Source organism: Hyalella azteca, unplaced genomic scaffold, assembly GCF_000764305.2.
Source record: "Hyalella azteca isolate HAZT.00-mixed unplaced genomic scaffold, Hazt_2.0.2 contig7452, whole genome shotgun sequence".
In the NCBI taxonomy this organism is placed as follows: Eukaryota; Metazoa; Arthropoda; class Malacostraca; order Amphipoda; family Hyalellidae; genus Hyalella; species Hyalella azteca.
The window spans coordinates 351,285-368,388 of record NW_025937577.1 but is presented as its reverse complement, the minus strand read 5'-3'; the positions used below and the strand labels follow the sequence as shown (position 1 = coordinate 368,388).

Here is a 17,104-nt window from a genome sequence, read left to right as displayed (position 1 = left end):
GCACTGTATCGACCGTTATCACCACTAGTGACCGTCCATCATCGTCCGTCTCATCATTAGTGCGAGGTAAATTACGCCGACTACATGAGATTCATACCACGAAGCGGTCAATGAATATTTCCATTTACATTTTGACGTTGAATTTACGTTCACATTTAAATTTGAATATGAAAAAACATGTGATAAGTCCCTCGAAAGAAGTGGATATGAAATATTTTCGGCAATACGACATGATATCGTAATTATTATTGTTTATTTAAAATAATATCTTTACTTTTATGATATTATTAATTCCAAGAGATAAATTTCTCGTTAACTAATGCGCTCAATGTAATTTTGTATTTCAAATTCAATGTATTGGATTCATGTTTAATTTTGCTAAAAACATTCAAATTGCTCACATTATTCATGAGCAAATTAAGCTTTTCAAGTTAAGCAGGAGTTCAAGTTAACAAATTTGTAAAGGCCACACGGATTTGTGAGCGCCTGCTTGAGGTAATGGCAATTAGCTGGAATAATATTGCTTCACCACGACAGCGCGGTATTGCAATCACCCGTCTCAGCATTCGAGGCCTTTGATATCAGTAGCAATGGCGGCAACAAAGGAAGAGACATGACTTTATTGTTACTAGCAGCTTAAAAGTTAATTATTCTGGCACATTAAAATTCTCTGCTACGAGGAAATGATTGGCTAATTGTTTAATGAGATTGCATTTTGAGAAGAACACAGGATTTAAGTTGGGATTAAGTTAAAGTTGAGCACGAGTCGGAGGTAGAAAGCTCGACGACACAAAGTTCACACCTCGTTAGGGGAGCTATGAGCACTCATTACTCTGCAGTCAATTAGATAACTTACGTGCAATGCAATGCATTTAACCAAGTTTAATTTAAATTATATGATGATATTGATTATGAATATAATTTCACATGCAAGTCGAATAAATTTCTCTTTGTATTTGGACTGCTGTGAGGTGAAGAATTATCGTTAATTTGTTTCATTATTCTAGCCAGAAAATCAAAAACAGGTGGAAAAAGTGTTGATGAGGAGTAAAAAGTAATTTTTTAAATAATTAATTAATTAAGATTATGTACACTACGTTGAATTGCTGTAAAAAATTACTCCATCCACGACAGAAGGCAGGAGAAATTATTCTAAAGTTTCTAATAATTAACAAAATTTCCTCCTGAATTTTGCCTCCTCATTTGATAACGGCGTCTTGACCCGCTATTTGGCATCGTCTGACCTGCCCTTCTAATTAGCCAAGTTTTGACTGTCATTTATTAATTAGCGACTAGAGAGCGTTGGACTTCACAGGAAACATAATTTGAATGTCAGAAGGTTAGTGGCAAGTTAAGATAAACGCTGAGGCGGAGATTCTATTTCTGAAGAAGAGAACAGTTTATAAGTTTTTTTTTGCCTTATTAAAAGTAATAGGACTGGAATATTACGAATAGTATTTGTCGAGGAAAATTTATAATTACAACGTTAAGAATTTAATGCTACCTAGTTAATAGTTTATCTATAATTTCTTAGAATTCAAGCCGGCGTCGAATGTAAACACTTCCATTGATCCTCGAAAAAGATAAACTTTGTAAATGTATAAAAAATTGATTTGTTTGAAAATTTTCTTCTCGTTCAAATATTACAGATTTACATCAGTAAAAAGTCATGCTGCCATGCGATCATAAATCAAACAGATTTCAGCACAGTGAAATTAATCGTTTGCATAAAATTATTCTACTGAAAATGTATCAATGAAAACGCATATAATATGGATGGCCTAAGCCCTTTAAAGGCCATAGAGTTAATCCATATGCAAATCAAGCGAAGCGTACGTTACATCGTCGTCCATATTAACCTGGTGCTGGAGGAATGCTTCCTCTTTAGTTAGTTTCACTGACGGATCACTGCTGCACATAGGCATAATCTCTGTACAACATGGAATGATACTTGGCTTATTGTCGAAAGATTATCCCACAGGCATTAAAACTGCGTACTCAGATCCATGTACTGAATAATTGAGGAGCTTGTAAACGTTTCATAATAAATTATGCCTTCACGAGCTTAAATTACAAAGCGTGGAACCCTATGACTCGTGATTATTTTCAAAATTTTCTGTAAATATGACACAATATAAAAGCTGCTCTGAAATCGTCGCTCAATAGGATCACAATTGGTCGGCGTAAACTTTTGAGCTAAAGCAGAATATTTTAAGCTGCAGTTAAAAAGATATTGAAACGTAATAGGCCCCACGAAAGATTTAGAAGGCCAGAAGCATATGCTGATCGTATTTTTTTAAACCCATGTTCATAAATGCTTAACAGAGCATAGATTAGAGGGCAAGTGTTAGGGACACGCAATTTTGAGATACCTATTAGGAGACACGTATTAATCAGGCTTGATAGGATTAATACGAAAAAACGAGTACTTGATAGCTGCGAGTGTAAGATTAATGGCCCATATAACCATTGAATTTAAACAGATTGTAGGCTGGGTAGCTCATGAATCGAGTATAATGACGTGATTGTGGTCAACGCGAGGTTTACATCTCGGGTAAAAGTTCCGGACTCTCGACCAAAGTTGCGTGGCGCGGCCCCTAGTGCCGGGCATTGATCGAGAAGCGCATTTCAAAGGGGCTTATTAGGTGCCTGCAACGAAGCCTATTATAATCGAACGACATGAAGGGAGGTCGAGAAGTTCTTTGAGAAATGCATTTGCAATTCACTTCCTGCGTTGAAAACGCATGGCCTAGCCTTGCCTTGGATGAGAAAAAAGGTTTAAAAGCCAATCAAAATTTTCTAAAGTGGAGAGGAGAACTACTTTGAGAACCGCAAATGCGATTCAATTCTATCGTTGAAATCGCATGGCTTTGCCACCTAAGGATTTAAAAGCAACAACTGCATTTGGGAGTAACTTTCGTTGTCGAAAAACCATGGCTTTACCTACCTTGGGATATGATTACACAATACGAACTGTACAAACTAATGTAATTTTTGGGAGTAATTAAGAACTTTTTGGAGAATTGCATCTTTAATTAGATTTCTTTATCAAAATTCTCTACTTCGCCCACCATTCATCTGAATTAACATTCAGAACCCAAACAATATTTTTTTTAGGTCGTTGTTGAATTTACGGTCACATTGATTCTAAGCTGTATTATCTCGTAAATTATGCCTCTGTACCTACCATGGTGAGAGAGAATAGAAAATATTTAACTGTGTGCTGCATTTGTTTACGTTAATATGATAGATGTCAGAGGTGTAGGGATTAAGGGGAGCGTCTACCCTAAAATTGAAAATTTTTACTTTTTCGGTTTTCATACTAATTTTAAAGCTGACATTCTGTCCTGTCCAACGGTACCACTGCCATCTCTCTACGTTGATTTATGATTTCACGACATTTCATGAAAGGGGGGCGTTGGGGAAGTTCTTTAAGTAATTAGATAGGAACTAATTAGCTGGTGAGCTCTTTATATATAGTGTCTACTTGAGTTGTGCTGCAGTTACGCGTTTAGTCTCATCTTAAAGCTGACATTCTGGCCTATCCAATGGTACCACTACCATCTCTGTACGTCGATTTTTACGTACACGACACTTCATGAAAGGGGGGCGGGGGGGGAGTTCTTTCAGTAATTAGATATGAGATAATTCGCTGTCCACCACTATAAATATAGTGTTTTTGTGAGGTCTGACTCAGTGTGCCTCCGGGCGTTGTACGGAGAGATGTGCATGTAGTCGCTCCCATCATCCTTGAGTGGAATCAAGCTCCAGAAACGTTTAGTTTGGTATCTATGCTACATTGAGCGCATATTGTGGTGCGCGCGGGACTTTGTCGCGCTCTCCTCAACATTCACACTTATTGTCACGGAAAACCTATCTCCTCCTAGAGTTTTGAAGCTACAACAGTGAGACATATACCGTTCGAGTTGCAAAAGAAAGATCTACAATTCATCGTAAATGTTTTTACAATTTCATTATAGTTTGGATTTTATTCCGCCAAAAGGGGGGGGTGTGGGGGGGAAAATCGAAAAATTTCCGAAAAATTTACAAAAAATGCCGCCACACCCACAAAAATGAGAATTTCAAAAAACGTTCACGATGAATTATAGATATGGTCTTTACGCATCGAATGATATGTGTTTCAATGTTGTAGCTCTAAAACCCTAGGAGGAGTAGGATTTCTACGGTACCCCTTTTTTTGGCCGTTTTCTAAGAATTTCACGTTTTATTACACTTTTTCGAAAAATTCACACGAACAAAAAAGTCTTAGATTTCTGTTTTATATATATGTACCAAATTTCAAAGTGATCTGTCTGTAAATAGCCGAGATAAATTTTAGGGTAGACGCTCCCCTTAAACTATGAATCCACATTACTTTAACGCAAATGAAATATGATGACTGGGAGGAATGAGTATTTTTGCGTAGATCATGAGGGTGTTTTAAATAATTAATGAAATGCCGGATAACCAAATCATATAATTAAAAAATTAATATAGCAAGATTTGCATTTTAAATTAGTATACCTCCCTGTTATTCTAGATAAATATATGCTTAATCGACTTTAGAACTTGAAATCACTTTTGAATATATTGATCATCCACGACTTGAAACTTGAATGTTTCAAACTTATTTTTTTAAGTTATGAATTCTTAAGTAATTTTATGTACTGGTAGAGAAAAAACAATTGCGTTCATTGTAGGATGTAGGAGCAAAACCAGATAATTGGTATTTTTATTCATACCTTCATTACAGTCATTGTAAACCATCAGAAATGTTGATATCCTATGAGGATAGAAAAAATTTATGATAATTTCGTACCAAAAAATACAAATGTTTAAGTGAAATAAGATAAAATATTTATTTTATGCTAAATACTAATATAGACAAGATAATGAATTAATTTAATTACTTTTGAATGGATGGAAGATGAATGCTATCAGAGAGCCATAACCACGCTGAAGTGAGAAGGCAGGAGAACGGAAATTTATTTTGCCTGCCTTCCTGTTCAAAGCAGTCAAAATTTAAATTTAATCAAAACATAAAGAAAACTACGTCTCAGTATGACTATTTATGAGATGGCGCCGAAATGTTCATTGGATTAGGATGAAAAAGTTATATGATAGAATTTTATTCATGAGAGTTGTTAAAATTGCGATGTTTGCCATATTTCAACCGGGTTTTAAAATTTTAATTTCTTCAAAATTTTGGCAGGTAATTTTAATTTCTTTAAAATTTTGGAGGATCACTGAAAAAAAGCGTCGCTTTTTACAGTGAACAATGTTTAATTTTTCGTGATTTAGTTATGAAACAAAAAGTGACCATTTAACGATTTTTATCTGCTGCGTTTGATACGTGTATGATCCAAAGTCAATTTAGCGATCATAGAGTGTCTCAAAATCTTAATGTATCAGCTTGCAATCTCGATTTCAAATGTAGGAAGAAAAAGCTAACATAGAAAAATTTGATTTATCGAATTTCTTGTTGGTTGGGTAAAGTGTGAAAAGAAAAGGTCCGACGGGATAAACTCTGTTAATTTATTTAAGCCAACGACCCTAAAATACAAGCGTTGGGTGAACAATTTTGTGGAAAATGAGGCTAACAAATTTTAATAAGTGAAAATAAATTGAATAAGTGAAAGCAAGTGGAGATTGGCTGAATGAATATTTTTAAAGTAAATCGTCATGTAGATGTTTATCACTGGGCATAATTCTTAAAATAAAAACAAAGGGAGGATATAATTACCTATTTACAACTGAAATTAAAGCCGATAAGATGCGTGTCTGCTAATTTTCAGTATAGTCTTAAAAACTTACAACGACAATGATATTAAAACATTTGAAATTTCTCAGCGATAATTGCTTATCTTTGAAAATTCATCAAAACTCCAGATGGAAATGAACAAAGATGAGTAGCAACCATGCTGGAATATTCTCATCTAAACGTAGATGCAAATAATAGTATTTTAAGCAAAGTAAACGCGTTGAATAACTGACATAACTCATGATCTGCGATTGCAGCTTAACAATGTTCTCTCAACCGTTCAATTAAACTACGTTAATTTCAAATGTATTCAATCGAACTACGTTCATTTTAACTATATTCAGCCAAACTACATTCATTTATTATGTATTAAACTTAACTGTAGTCATTTCAGCTGTATTAAGCAAATTTTTAATTAATTCCATAGCTGTTTAACCCCATCCCTTCTGCTTTACGGGACATAACAGGAGTTTTATTCATTTAGCCTCATGATGGCCTTAACTCTGACCTTGATGTGTGTATTTGAGGTGCAGTCTATCACTAATGCAACCTATCAAAATGTTGAATGTTTCAAGTCATAAAAATAAGTGTGAGTGAGGATATTTGCGTGAATGAGGTGCAGACCATCAGTAATAAAGAATATCAAAACATTGAAAATAGGTGAATTAGAAATATTATTATCAGAGAGATGAATTTGGCAAGTACGAACAGTTGAACATTAAAATAATATTTCATGTAAGAACACATGGAAACACTGAGATTTATATTGGACATTATCGCTACATCAAATGCCTTAATTTAAGCTTAAGATATTGCGGCAAGAGAGAAAACTCTGCCATTCTAGATTTAAAGTTACCGCGAAAACCGCGGACCATGGGCGACAAAATTCTTAGAGATAATTTACCTATGAGGAAAAGATTCATAGTAAAAATAGTCATTTGGATAATCTATCTTAAACATCTAGAGCTTTACATACATTCATTTTAGACCAGACATGGCCCTCTGTCAAACAAAAATAAAATAAAATAGTTTTCCTTTCAGCATTGTTATTTAATTATCCGAGATGACGCACAGAAGGAATATTTACTTAACTCGTAATTGTCCAATTTATCTGGTCATGCTTCAAACAATGAAGATTCAATGCCATAAAATTTGAAATTTAAATCTCAGTGTTGACTTAAAAATAATATTTCTGCGGATGGTAATATTTCTTCAATCGATGATAACCATTGTGAACTTTCTATGTAATTAAGCAGCGACTTTGATATCGCACTGTGAAGAAAATGAATCCCGTCAACAAATACGGTCTTCCAGTTCAGCGTCGTTCGAGGCTTCGTTCAAACGTTCAATTACCTGCCAATAAAAGAATGACTCGGAATAAAGACAACACATAGTTTACATTAAATGAATTCAGATTGGTATTGACTTGGTCTTCATCGATCTGTTATTTTTTTTGTGTCTCAACAGGTAGCTTAGTTAAAGAAAAAACCTTAACAGCGTGACGAGAGAGAATGATAGAACTTAGCGCTGTAAGTAATTTTCTATTTGATCGGTGTAATTATCGAACGCATAAAAAATTATCCGCTAGTCGTAACGATTTAATTTAGGCCTATGATTTGCATTTCAACTCTCATCATCGATATCTTAATCAACCTCATCTTTAATAAATGCAACAATCAGAACTCGGGCAAATCTATAAAATGGCGGAATCTATAAGAATTGTTCAGTTGTCTAACTTGCGCGAGTCTCATCAAGAGCTGAACTATATGCTGCTTTTTATAAAATAATAATTCTTTGACTTCTTCTTAAAAACAAATGCGGTAAAAATGCGAAATCCATGAAGCTATAAACAACCAAACGTGAACCCATAGACTCTAAAATAGGGTCTCCACAATGAAACTTGGTCAGTTGGAGCAATCAAATCCATTTTTTTCTTGATCAATGTAATTTTGCAAGTGTGATATATTATTATTTTTCTCTACTAATAATCTAATAACTCTACGAATAATCTAATAACTCTCTAAACACAGCCATGAAGTGGCACGTGTTTAGTGGCTCCTTATTCTTCATTGCCTTCATTGTAGCCGCTGATAATTAATGGAATGAATAAAGTATGGCAAATAATTTTAATCCAGAAAATTTGAAATATTTAAAGTCACGTTTCTCGGTATAAGAATCGATCAAATTATTGCAAAGTTTTTCCTTCTTTGGTGATGCTTGGACAACGGAAGAATATTTTATGCATGAACTTCCAACGCAGCTTAAAAATGTGGAAATTAGCAAATTTCCTTTCAAGTAAACGTTTATCATTTACGTAAATCCCGACAGAAATCAGTGCGATGAGCGCCGACTAATTTACCATCTAGATTTGTAAACTATTCCCTCCTACTATTTACAAAACTGCCTAAAAGATTCTGTATACTTATTACTACCGACCTAGCAATCAAGATTAACTACCTAATTTGCGCCTTGCATTGATTCATGTACACTTTAATGCGTGAATTTCGTCTGTGCAGGTTTAATGAATGGCAGTCACAGTGATTGATGGTGTATGTCCAGCAAGAAATTATCGCTTAGTTTTTACCTAAAAACTTCAACTGGAAGTCCCATCGAAAAAACATCGTTTCAGGACTGAAAAATTGTTCCTTTTTTATTATATAAATCCAAGTTGATTTCTTGCAGTATCCTGAAATTAACAAAAGATAAAAAACAATCATTACCAAAATTATTGATTGTTGATGATTAAGTGAAACTTCTCACATAGGTAGAGCCTCTCGAAATTTATGTTCTCAAAGCAATCAACCACATCACTTTGGTTGACATGTAAGTATTCAATTTGTTAAAGATTATTCAATAATGCAATTCTTTAAAGTTAGCAAACGCTAGAGGGGTGATGTTTGGCTATTAAGTTGTTTTATGCAGCTGCTTTTTAACCATATGCCATTCAAAAATTTAAATGAGCGGGAATTTGACCTTCAAGATCTAACACAATATAATAAACATGAAAATACAGACTCACCTCAACTCAATAAATGTAAAATTCTCAAGTTCTAAAGGCTTTCATCATTCAACCTTTTGTCTCAAACAAATTATAAATTCTACACGTGTTCGAAGCGCATACACTCGTGCATACTGTAAGTAACATTCAGACACTATGAGACACATAAATTTAAATCGAAAATTCGACAGTTTTACTACAGGTACGTAAAGTTGATTAAAATTAATTTCGACGCCTGAGAAAATTCAGAGTCTAATGGCACAACAAAGAAGCACGAGCATCAGCCAGCGTAGGAGCGGGCAACCGCGCCAGGAAGGTAGACTGTCGCTGCTTGTTGTCGCCGACTGGCCGACGGCCACTTCTGTCGCCAGAAAAATATCTTTTTGAAGTAAAAATATATTCCATGTTTAAATCTAGATTATGGCTGTTTCATGAATAATAAGAAGAAAATTTTCTAAATTTTCTAAAATCATTCTCTAGAATTAATAGAGAATGAACATCAGGGATGAAATTTTATTCTTGCATCAAAAGCTTGTTGATTTAAACAGGAATACGAGTATGACGTTGGAACTGCATTCCACAACATTAAAATAAGGCTAGCAAAATAAATTAATAACATCATGACTTGTACTCGTAATTGAAGATTTACAAACGACCTATGAATTTTAAATTACTTTGTGTACTAAATTTTTATTGGAGGAATATTCCGCGTTAAAGCAATATAAATTCACTTGCTTCTTCACTTGCCTCTTCATCTCTCTCTCGGATTTTCTACTTAAATTTGGCCTCAATGCAAATTTTCATTCTATTTCATTCAAAACGGAGACAGATGGGTTCTTGAACTCCATTATTTGTCGTGAAAATGACTAGTTTGTCTCACCTCTCTTGGTATGGAAGTAGAAGACGGGTGAAGGTTGTGACCAACCAAACTTATTCTCGACCTGAACCGTAGCCTGGTATTCGGTGGCGGCCAGGAGGGTGTCCAGAGGGTGAGCCATTGGCCTGATGCGGTCCTCAGGAATCAACTTCCCTTCCAACTGATGTGCGAATAAAGTATTATTATTCATGTTGAAACGCAGGCTGCAAAAATTTTATGTGATTATTCTTTGAATGTAGTAGAGTGAGGGAATATAATATTTCTTCCAAAATTACATGTGAACCTTTTTAAACTCTACCCTGACAAAAGCAAACATTTTAGTATTAAGATCCAAACGAGCTAACGTATGCAAAAATAAAACATCACAATCATTATCAAGGAATAATTTTCAGTGGCGTTCAACAGAATAAATACAAAAAATATTTTTGACACATCGCCCATAAAAATGATATTGCAATCTTCACCTTTTGCCCTAAGGCCCTGCCAGCCGGTCCACCACTCGTCCGATGGTTGCCCCTGACAGCAGCCGCCCTGTGCACCAACCCCTGCTGAAGCGCCAGCTTCGGGGAGTACAGAGAGTCGTGCCAGTGCCCCGGGCCGTGCAATACAGTCTCGTTTTCCTGGGTAGATAGAATAGAATAGAATAGAATAGAATAGAATAGAATAGAATAGAATAGAATAGAATAGAATAGAATAGAATAGAAAAGAATAGAATAGAATAGAAAAGAATAGAATAGAATAGAATAGAATAGAATAGAATAGAATAGAATAGAATAGAATAGAATAGAATAGAATAGAATAGAATAGAATAGAATAATAATAGAATAGAATAGAATAGAATAGAAGTGTGAGCATTGAAGAAATAGGCTCATGGCCTGTTGCCGATTCTTGAATTTTTCGTGACCTGATTCAAAAGGGATCCGGCCTTTGGAACCCGATCTTTCCATAGCTGACGATTGATTGAGATAGCTGCTGGACTTATTGCTTGGTCCGTAATTTGCTAGGCATTTTAAGACTGAACATATGCTCTGCATAGCTACGTCTAGTCTGTTCTTGAAGGTGTTCATACTCGGAGCGTCAACGATGCTATCAGGGAGGCTGTAGCACAGCAGAGAGTTTCAATAGTACATCAGGCAAGGTTTTCATTCTTTCAAGGTTCGAATATTAGAATTAATAATAACACAGCAGAAAGTTTTAATGGGGCACCTGTTGAAGATTTCGTGGGATTTGGGTTGATGTTTTCATGATTTTCCAATTCGGAGTAAAAGAATTAAGATCCATTATCAGGAAAATTAGTTTATCGCCGGGAACGTCGAATGAAAGTAAAAAAGAGCAAGCAAATATTGGTATGATGAAGTTTTTCAGCAGAAATTTATGCAGTAGAATAAATTTCCATTCAGCTATCTCTATCATGTAAAAAATTCATGTCAAAGGGACAGTCCTAGGTTTGACGTTCAAGGCAATGTGGTCAACTTTTAAATACGAAAGAGTTTAACAACGTCAGAAAGTCTGCGTTATGGTCTGGAAATCACAAGGGGAAAGTCTGTTGCTATTAACTGCTGCATAATCTCATTCAACTGCCCTTGTAATCAAAACTCGGTGCGTAATCAGGCTTTACGAGTAACCTGGGCATTCTTGCTAGCTCCTGCGCATACTAAAATAAATGGAATTAACCAAGCGAATCTTACAATGCTAGAATTTTTTTAATCGACCGTGTAAAACTGACATAAAATCGTAGGTATACTCAAGCGAAATCTTGAACGTACCCTTAATCGTCACAAAAACTTACTGAAGCAATTCCATTCAAAGTTTCGAAAAAGTTTCTCTCGTAAAATATTTAGAGCTTTTCAAAAGGATGGAGTTTCGATGCTTACTGAGGCATTGATGTGATGCTTCTAAGAATACGAGTTTTTCACCAGTGCTAAAAAGAGGCTTAATAGGCGAGCTAACAGGGCTAGCTTCACTGAGGGCAGAGGAATCCAAAGATTGATTCTAAACGTAGAATGAGTCAAAGAAAAAGGTTTTTGTTCCGCAAAATGCAGAGGGAAATTTGACATTAAATTCTAAAAGATTAGATTGCATCCGTCAAATTCCAAAGATAAAAAGCGTAGACGTTGTTTCAATTTGATGAATAAGCGGGAGATTTCAGGATGCCACAGAGAGCAGTGACTAAAATTTAAATAGTTGAGCTTTATTTCTACAATATAAAAATCGTTGTAGACGATTATTCAGACAGATTCTTAATGCAAAAACGAAAATGTCGAGAATCTTCAATTTAGGAATGCTCTGAAAAAATTACGTTTAACTCTTTATCATAACAAGAATTTATTCCGAGTTTCCTCAGTGCACAAATTTTACGCAGGCAGCGGATGGAATGTTCATATGAGGTACAGAGTGAATATTAAAAATATCCTAAAAGCTAGAATGAGGACATAATTTAGGCCTGAAGAGAAGCCTGATGCTCTGTGATGGCTTCAAGTTGGTGCCTAGCTCCCCGCCTTGGGTTTTCATTAAACTCGAGCTCTTCATTTGGCGCGCAAAAGACGAAATGAGCTGCTCTTAATTATGGGACACATGAAAAAAATCCTCCCAAAAAGCTGGTCACGGCCAAGAAAAGCCCGCAAAATTTGCTCGTTTCCGTCAAAAGAAATTAACGATAAGTGCCTAAGAAATTGACGTTGAGCGAAGCGCGAGAATGCGCTTTGTTCAAAGATGGGAACAGACAAGATCGGGGCGCTGGGAATCGATTGGCAGGTCAATTAATTAATCCGATAGAGTAAACTTGAATCAACAAAGAATTTTTCAAAATTGATAAAATAGTAACATGATGCCGGATACTGAAAGCATTTTTTACAACCGCTGAATGATGACGGAATGAAGTAATATGGTTGACGAGCTAAAGCAACGCAATTGAAATGATAAAATAAATCGATTACCCAGATAACTCTCACTTATTTCATACAAATTTCCTAAAATTTTTCAGGTAATAATAATAGTAATGGTAATCCAAACCTGGAGCACGTACAGAGTTAGCTGCAATCATTAGCATGGCAGGGAAACGTTTTAAAATTTATCAGTGGATTGATGAACAAAATTTTTTTGTGGGAATTTTTATTAATTTTTTTTGATAGTTATTAGGTTTAAACACGTAGAATGTACAAACATATTAGTATATTCAAATGAAGTTTAGTAAAAAATTAATACAGGGTGCGGCGTGGGAACTTACTCTTTTAAAAAAATCACAAAGTAAAAAGTATTAAAGATAGCGTTTTAATTCTTTCTTTTTTACAAAGAGCTACATTTAAAGTTTCGTTGGGTTTACTTACAAGTTTAATTCTTGAATATTACATCTTGTAGGTGACCTCTACCGGCCACTAGAAAAGTACACAGAGACTGCGAACGCGCGCTCCTCTCTCGACCACTGCATGGTCGCAACTGAACTGAGTGGACGAAAAACTTCATAGCCCGCGCACCATATTGCGCATGGCGCCACCTTCCTAGGACTAATGGCCGCCACGTGGCGCGCAATTCAAATAAGTAAGTTCCCGCGCCGCACCCTGTACAGCATTCGGTCTTTCTCTTAGCAGTAACTACGGAAAATATATTGTTAAGAACGATAATCAAGCCGACCCAGTGTCAAAGAAGTCACCTTGTACAAAAAGTTATTTTCTGGTGTCACCCATGCGCTTCCAGTAACTTTAGTCTACATTATTCTTCATGACGACACGCAAGAAGCGTAGCAGTAAAATATTAAATGTTATCTTGCTAAATCTAAGATACGATTCTCTCGCGGTATACTCACGATTATATTGCGATAACTGCGATACGATCTCGCTTGCTGTATATAATATACACACGTTTCTCTCGCGGAGAAACACACGGTTATCTCGTGGTAACTGCAATGCTGTTTCTCTGGCGGTATCTAATATACTTGAGGTACTTTCGCGGTGTAGTCACGGATATTTCGCGGTAACTGAGATACGGTTTTCTCGTGGTATCTAAGATACTCACGGTTTTCTCGCGGTAACTGCGAAACGGTTTTCTATCTGTATCTTAGATACTTACTGTTTATAAAATACCCTTGGTTTTCTCGTGGTATCCAAGATACTCACGGTTTTCTCGCGGTATCTCAGCCTGTACTGGAGCAGTGGGGCGGTGCTCTCAGTCTCCCAGGTGATGGTATAGGTGGTCTCCTCCCCACCAGCGGGGCTACTGGTGATGATCGGAGTGCCTGGCAAACCTGGGGAATATGGAGTCCGCGAATTAGAGTGAGAGAGAGGAATATGTAGAGTGGAATATGCAATTATTCAGAGTGAGGAATATGCAGCCCATGAGTTAGATTTCCGATAAAGTAAAAATTCATCGAAATCAATTGAATAACTCAAAGAAGAAAAAAATATACTTAAGAAATAATGTAAACGAACTGATTTACAATTCATTTATAGGATAACTGGAATAAATATAGCAATATTTGCATTAGTAATATCCGCCTTATGAAGGAACATTTTTTCATATGATATACAGAATAAAGGACCAGCTGTTGAGATTTTTTTCCAAAATTTGGAATCTATAAAAATTTTTAAATAGTTGGCCTTCAGCTAAAGCTAGGTTAGACAAATGCAAACATTTGATTGAACCGAAGCCGATGCACACTAAACTTGTTGTAAAATAACAGCTTCTAGAATTAGCCTTTGCAGTACAACAACCATACGCATTCTTATTCAGTGGTGATACATTACTGTTTACAGTCCTCAAATCAACTTTATGTTAATCTTCCGCCACAGTAATCCGGATGTTAATATGTTTCCATTGACAAAAACTTTTCTGCTTCCCACCATCACGAACCTGTTAATCTGATGCTGCTGCTGTTGGTTCCCAGACTGTTGCTGGCGTTGCATCTGTATTCACCAAAGTCCTGTTCGGAGACGTTGCGCACTGTGAGGCTGTAGCGGCGCTCTCCGTCGGTCGTCATTTGGTATTTGTCTGATGAAGGAATTTGTCCGTTGTGGGACCAGGAAACTCTGGGAGCTGGGAAGCCCAGCACGATGCAAACCAACTCAGCCGAGTCCCCCTCGCCTCCGTGCACCATTGCCTGAGGCAGCAGTTTCAGAAATCTCAAGTAAAGTCCACGGTGTTCACTACAAATATTTAACTTACTTTGGATAATAATGTTATAAATCATTGGAATTACAAATAAGGGATTTACGAAATTTTAGTACATATGATAGCTCAGGCGAATTGAATAATTTGAGTCATGACAATCTGTGGTCGTATGATGATTAACAATTGCGTATTAAAAATGTCATTGCCGCTGTCAATCTAGGGGAATTTTAGTATTTCGTTTATGTGATTAACCTGATGGAATAGGGAATTTTCATGCTCGTAATGGGCTCTGGTGACAAATATCTGTGCTTTACCTGCTTCGGCCGTATTTCTGGAGGATATTGGACAATAACTGTTGCGTAAGCTTTCGAAGGCTCGCCGATGCTGTTACTGGCGGAGCACGTGTACGTTCCTTCTATGTGGCGGTCAACTGGCCGAATGCGCAAGATGGGGCCCTGTGAAATACATTCAAGTTTATATTAGAACATGAATTTTCAAGTGACAGACAATATTAAATCAATAGTCATATGCTATGATAATATATTTACTGAAAAAGCGGAAAGCAATTGCTCGTGTACTTTATTAAAGCAAATAATGGAATACATAAACAGTAACTGGTCGCATTTTAGTTGTCCGTGGTTTAATATAAGATGAAAATCCGACGTAGATATGTTGTATATACGCTTACCCTGAAGACAGGGTTTCGTTGGCTATGTACGCGAGGGAAAAGTTAAGTGTTGTTCTATAGTAAACTTATCTTATTACGAATTATTATACACGAGAGTTACTATAGAGTACAGTCAGGCATAGGGCTACGTCTCACAGGTCGGGGTAATTCTAACAAATTGATGCATCGCAGTGGCCGTGCTAACTACCAGGGGACTGATTAAGGTGCCCAGTCCTTTTATAGACTTACTAGATTCACCCACCACTGCGGTCCTGCTCACTTGATGCTTTCTATGCTGCTCAGTGTCATGTCTAGCTTTCCATCAATCTCTTCCACGTCAAGTGAAAATTGCATCTCTATTATCGATGATCTAATCTTAGATCATCGATCGAGATGATCGATCGAGATTATAATGAGTGGTATGAGACGCCTGATCGACAACTGACAGAACTTGCATGTAAGCAGCGATTGAAGCATAGTTTAATAATTTGAGCGATGTAAATTTCTTGAAAATAGAGTTAATTCTGAAATCACTGCGGTATGAAAACATCGTTGGATTTTATCCCCCCCTGGTACGGTGAGTCATATGAAAAAAACTCTTCGAAAGCAGATTGTATGAGAATTACAGTTATCATGTATATTCTAGCAGCTTAATTTGAACCAAGTTTTCGTAAAAAGACTAAGTGTTGTTAAAAATATTATGGGAATATTGACTAGAGGGCCACCTATCAAAGCCTTAGTTGCTTTAAAAAATTATACACTAGTGACTCATCAACAATGTGGCCACAAAAATAATAGACAAATAAAAGCTGGATGTGTCAAACTTAGCGCCTTAAGAACCAACCACTGATAGGACCAAACCATCTACAGTTTGCTCCATGAAGGTGCCAGGATGTGAGGCATTAAAAAGAAACTGGGGTGTAAAATGAAGCTTTTACGAGCGTCTTGCGTCTTTCTGCAATTATCTAAGGAGATCCAAGTCAGTAATAAAATATGTTCGAGCGATAATCTTTTATAAAATATTTTCGAGCGATAATCCTGAATTTTAAATTAATAGAAATTATTTACTGATTATTGATTAAAATAAAGCAACTGTCTAGTCAAAAATGTTGTTTCGGAGTATTTGTGAGCCGATGAGCCGAGATCATCGTTCAATATGAGACGAAGAACGAAGGTCACGCCTCGTGGCCAGAGTTTGAGCTCTCATCATGGCAGATTTTGCAAGTTTACGGAGGCGTTTATGAGAGGTCTTTTCTCGGGAGCACAAAAATAATGAAAATCCAAGGCTTCAAACTCAGCCAAAGTCTTTGGGAGGATGTCAGGTTTTTCCTAAGAGACTTTTGGCTCATTTCGTGTACTTTTAACTGATAATCAAGACGAAATGAGAGCGCAATATTGATGGAAAAAGTTCCCGAGGAAATGTCAGAAAAAAATTAGGACGCCTGAGCAAATGCGATGGTAGTGGACATTCTTACTCTTGTTCTAGCGAAAAGAAAAATAAACTTTGAGCATCACACGAAATCTAAGGAAAATATTAAGCTCAATGCAGTGAAATCGAATTAAATTTTTGTGCGAGAAAAGATCTATGCCTTCAGGAGAAAAATTTGACTTATTCTATATAATCCATAAAGAATGGGTTAAAACTGTATTATAATATAATTCAAAATTTATTTGTGTGTATAAATGGGAGAAAAAACA

General features: G+C 36.1%; 1 protein-coding gene across 1 annotated transcript in view; it reads right to left on the bottom strand.

Annotated features, from left to right (window-relative positions):
- Positions 1-8,835: 8,835 nt before the first annotated feature.
- Positions 8,836-17,104, bottom strand: part of LOC108677611 (protein amalgam-like) — a 111,190-nt gene continuing 102,921 nt past the window's right edge. The window contains exons 7-12 of the mRNA XM_018165863.2: positions 15,054-15,194; positions 14,482-14,728; positions 13,749-13,876; positions 10,101-10,256; positions 9,640-9,796; positions 8,836-9,120 (exon numbers count right to left, since the gene is read on the bottom strand). Coding sequence (XP_018021352.1) covers positions 9,005-9,120; positions 9,640-9,796; positions 10,101-10,256; positions 13,749-13,876; positions 14,482-14,728; positions 15,054-15,194 — 945 coding nt within the window. The 3' untranslated portion in view covers positions 8,836-9,004. The remainder of the gene's footprint in view (positions 9,121-9,639; positions 9,797-10,100; positions 10,257-13,748; positions 13,877-14,481; positions 14,729-15,053; positions 15,195-17,104) is intronic.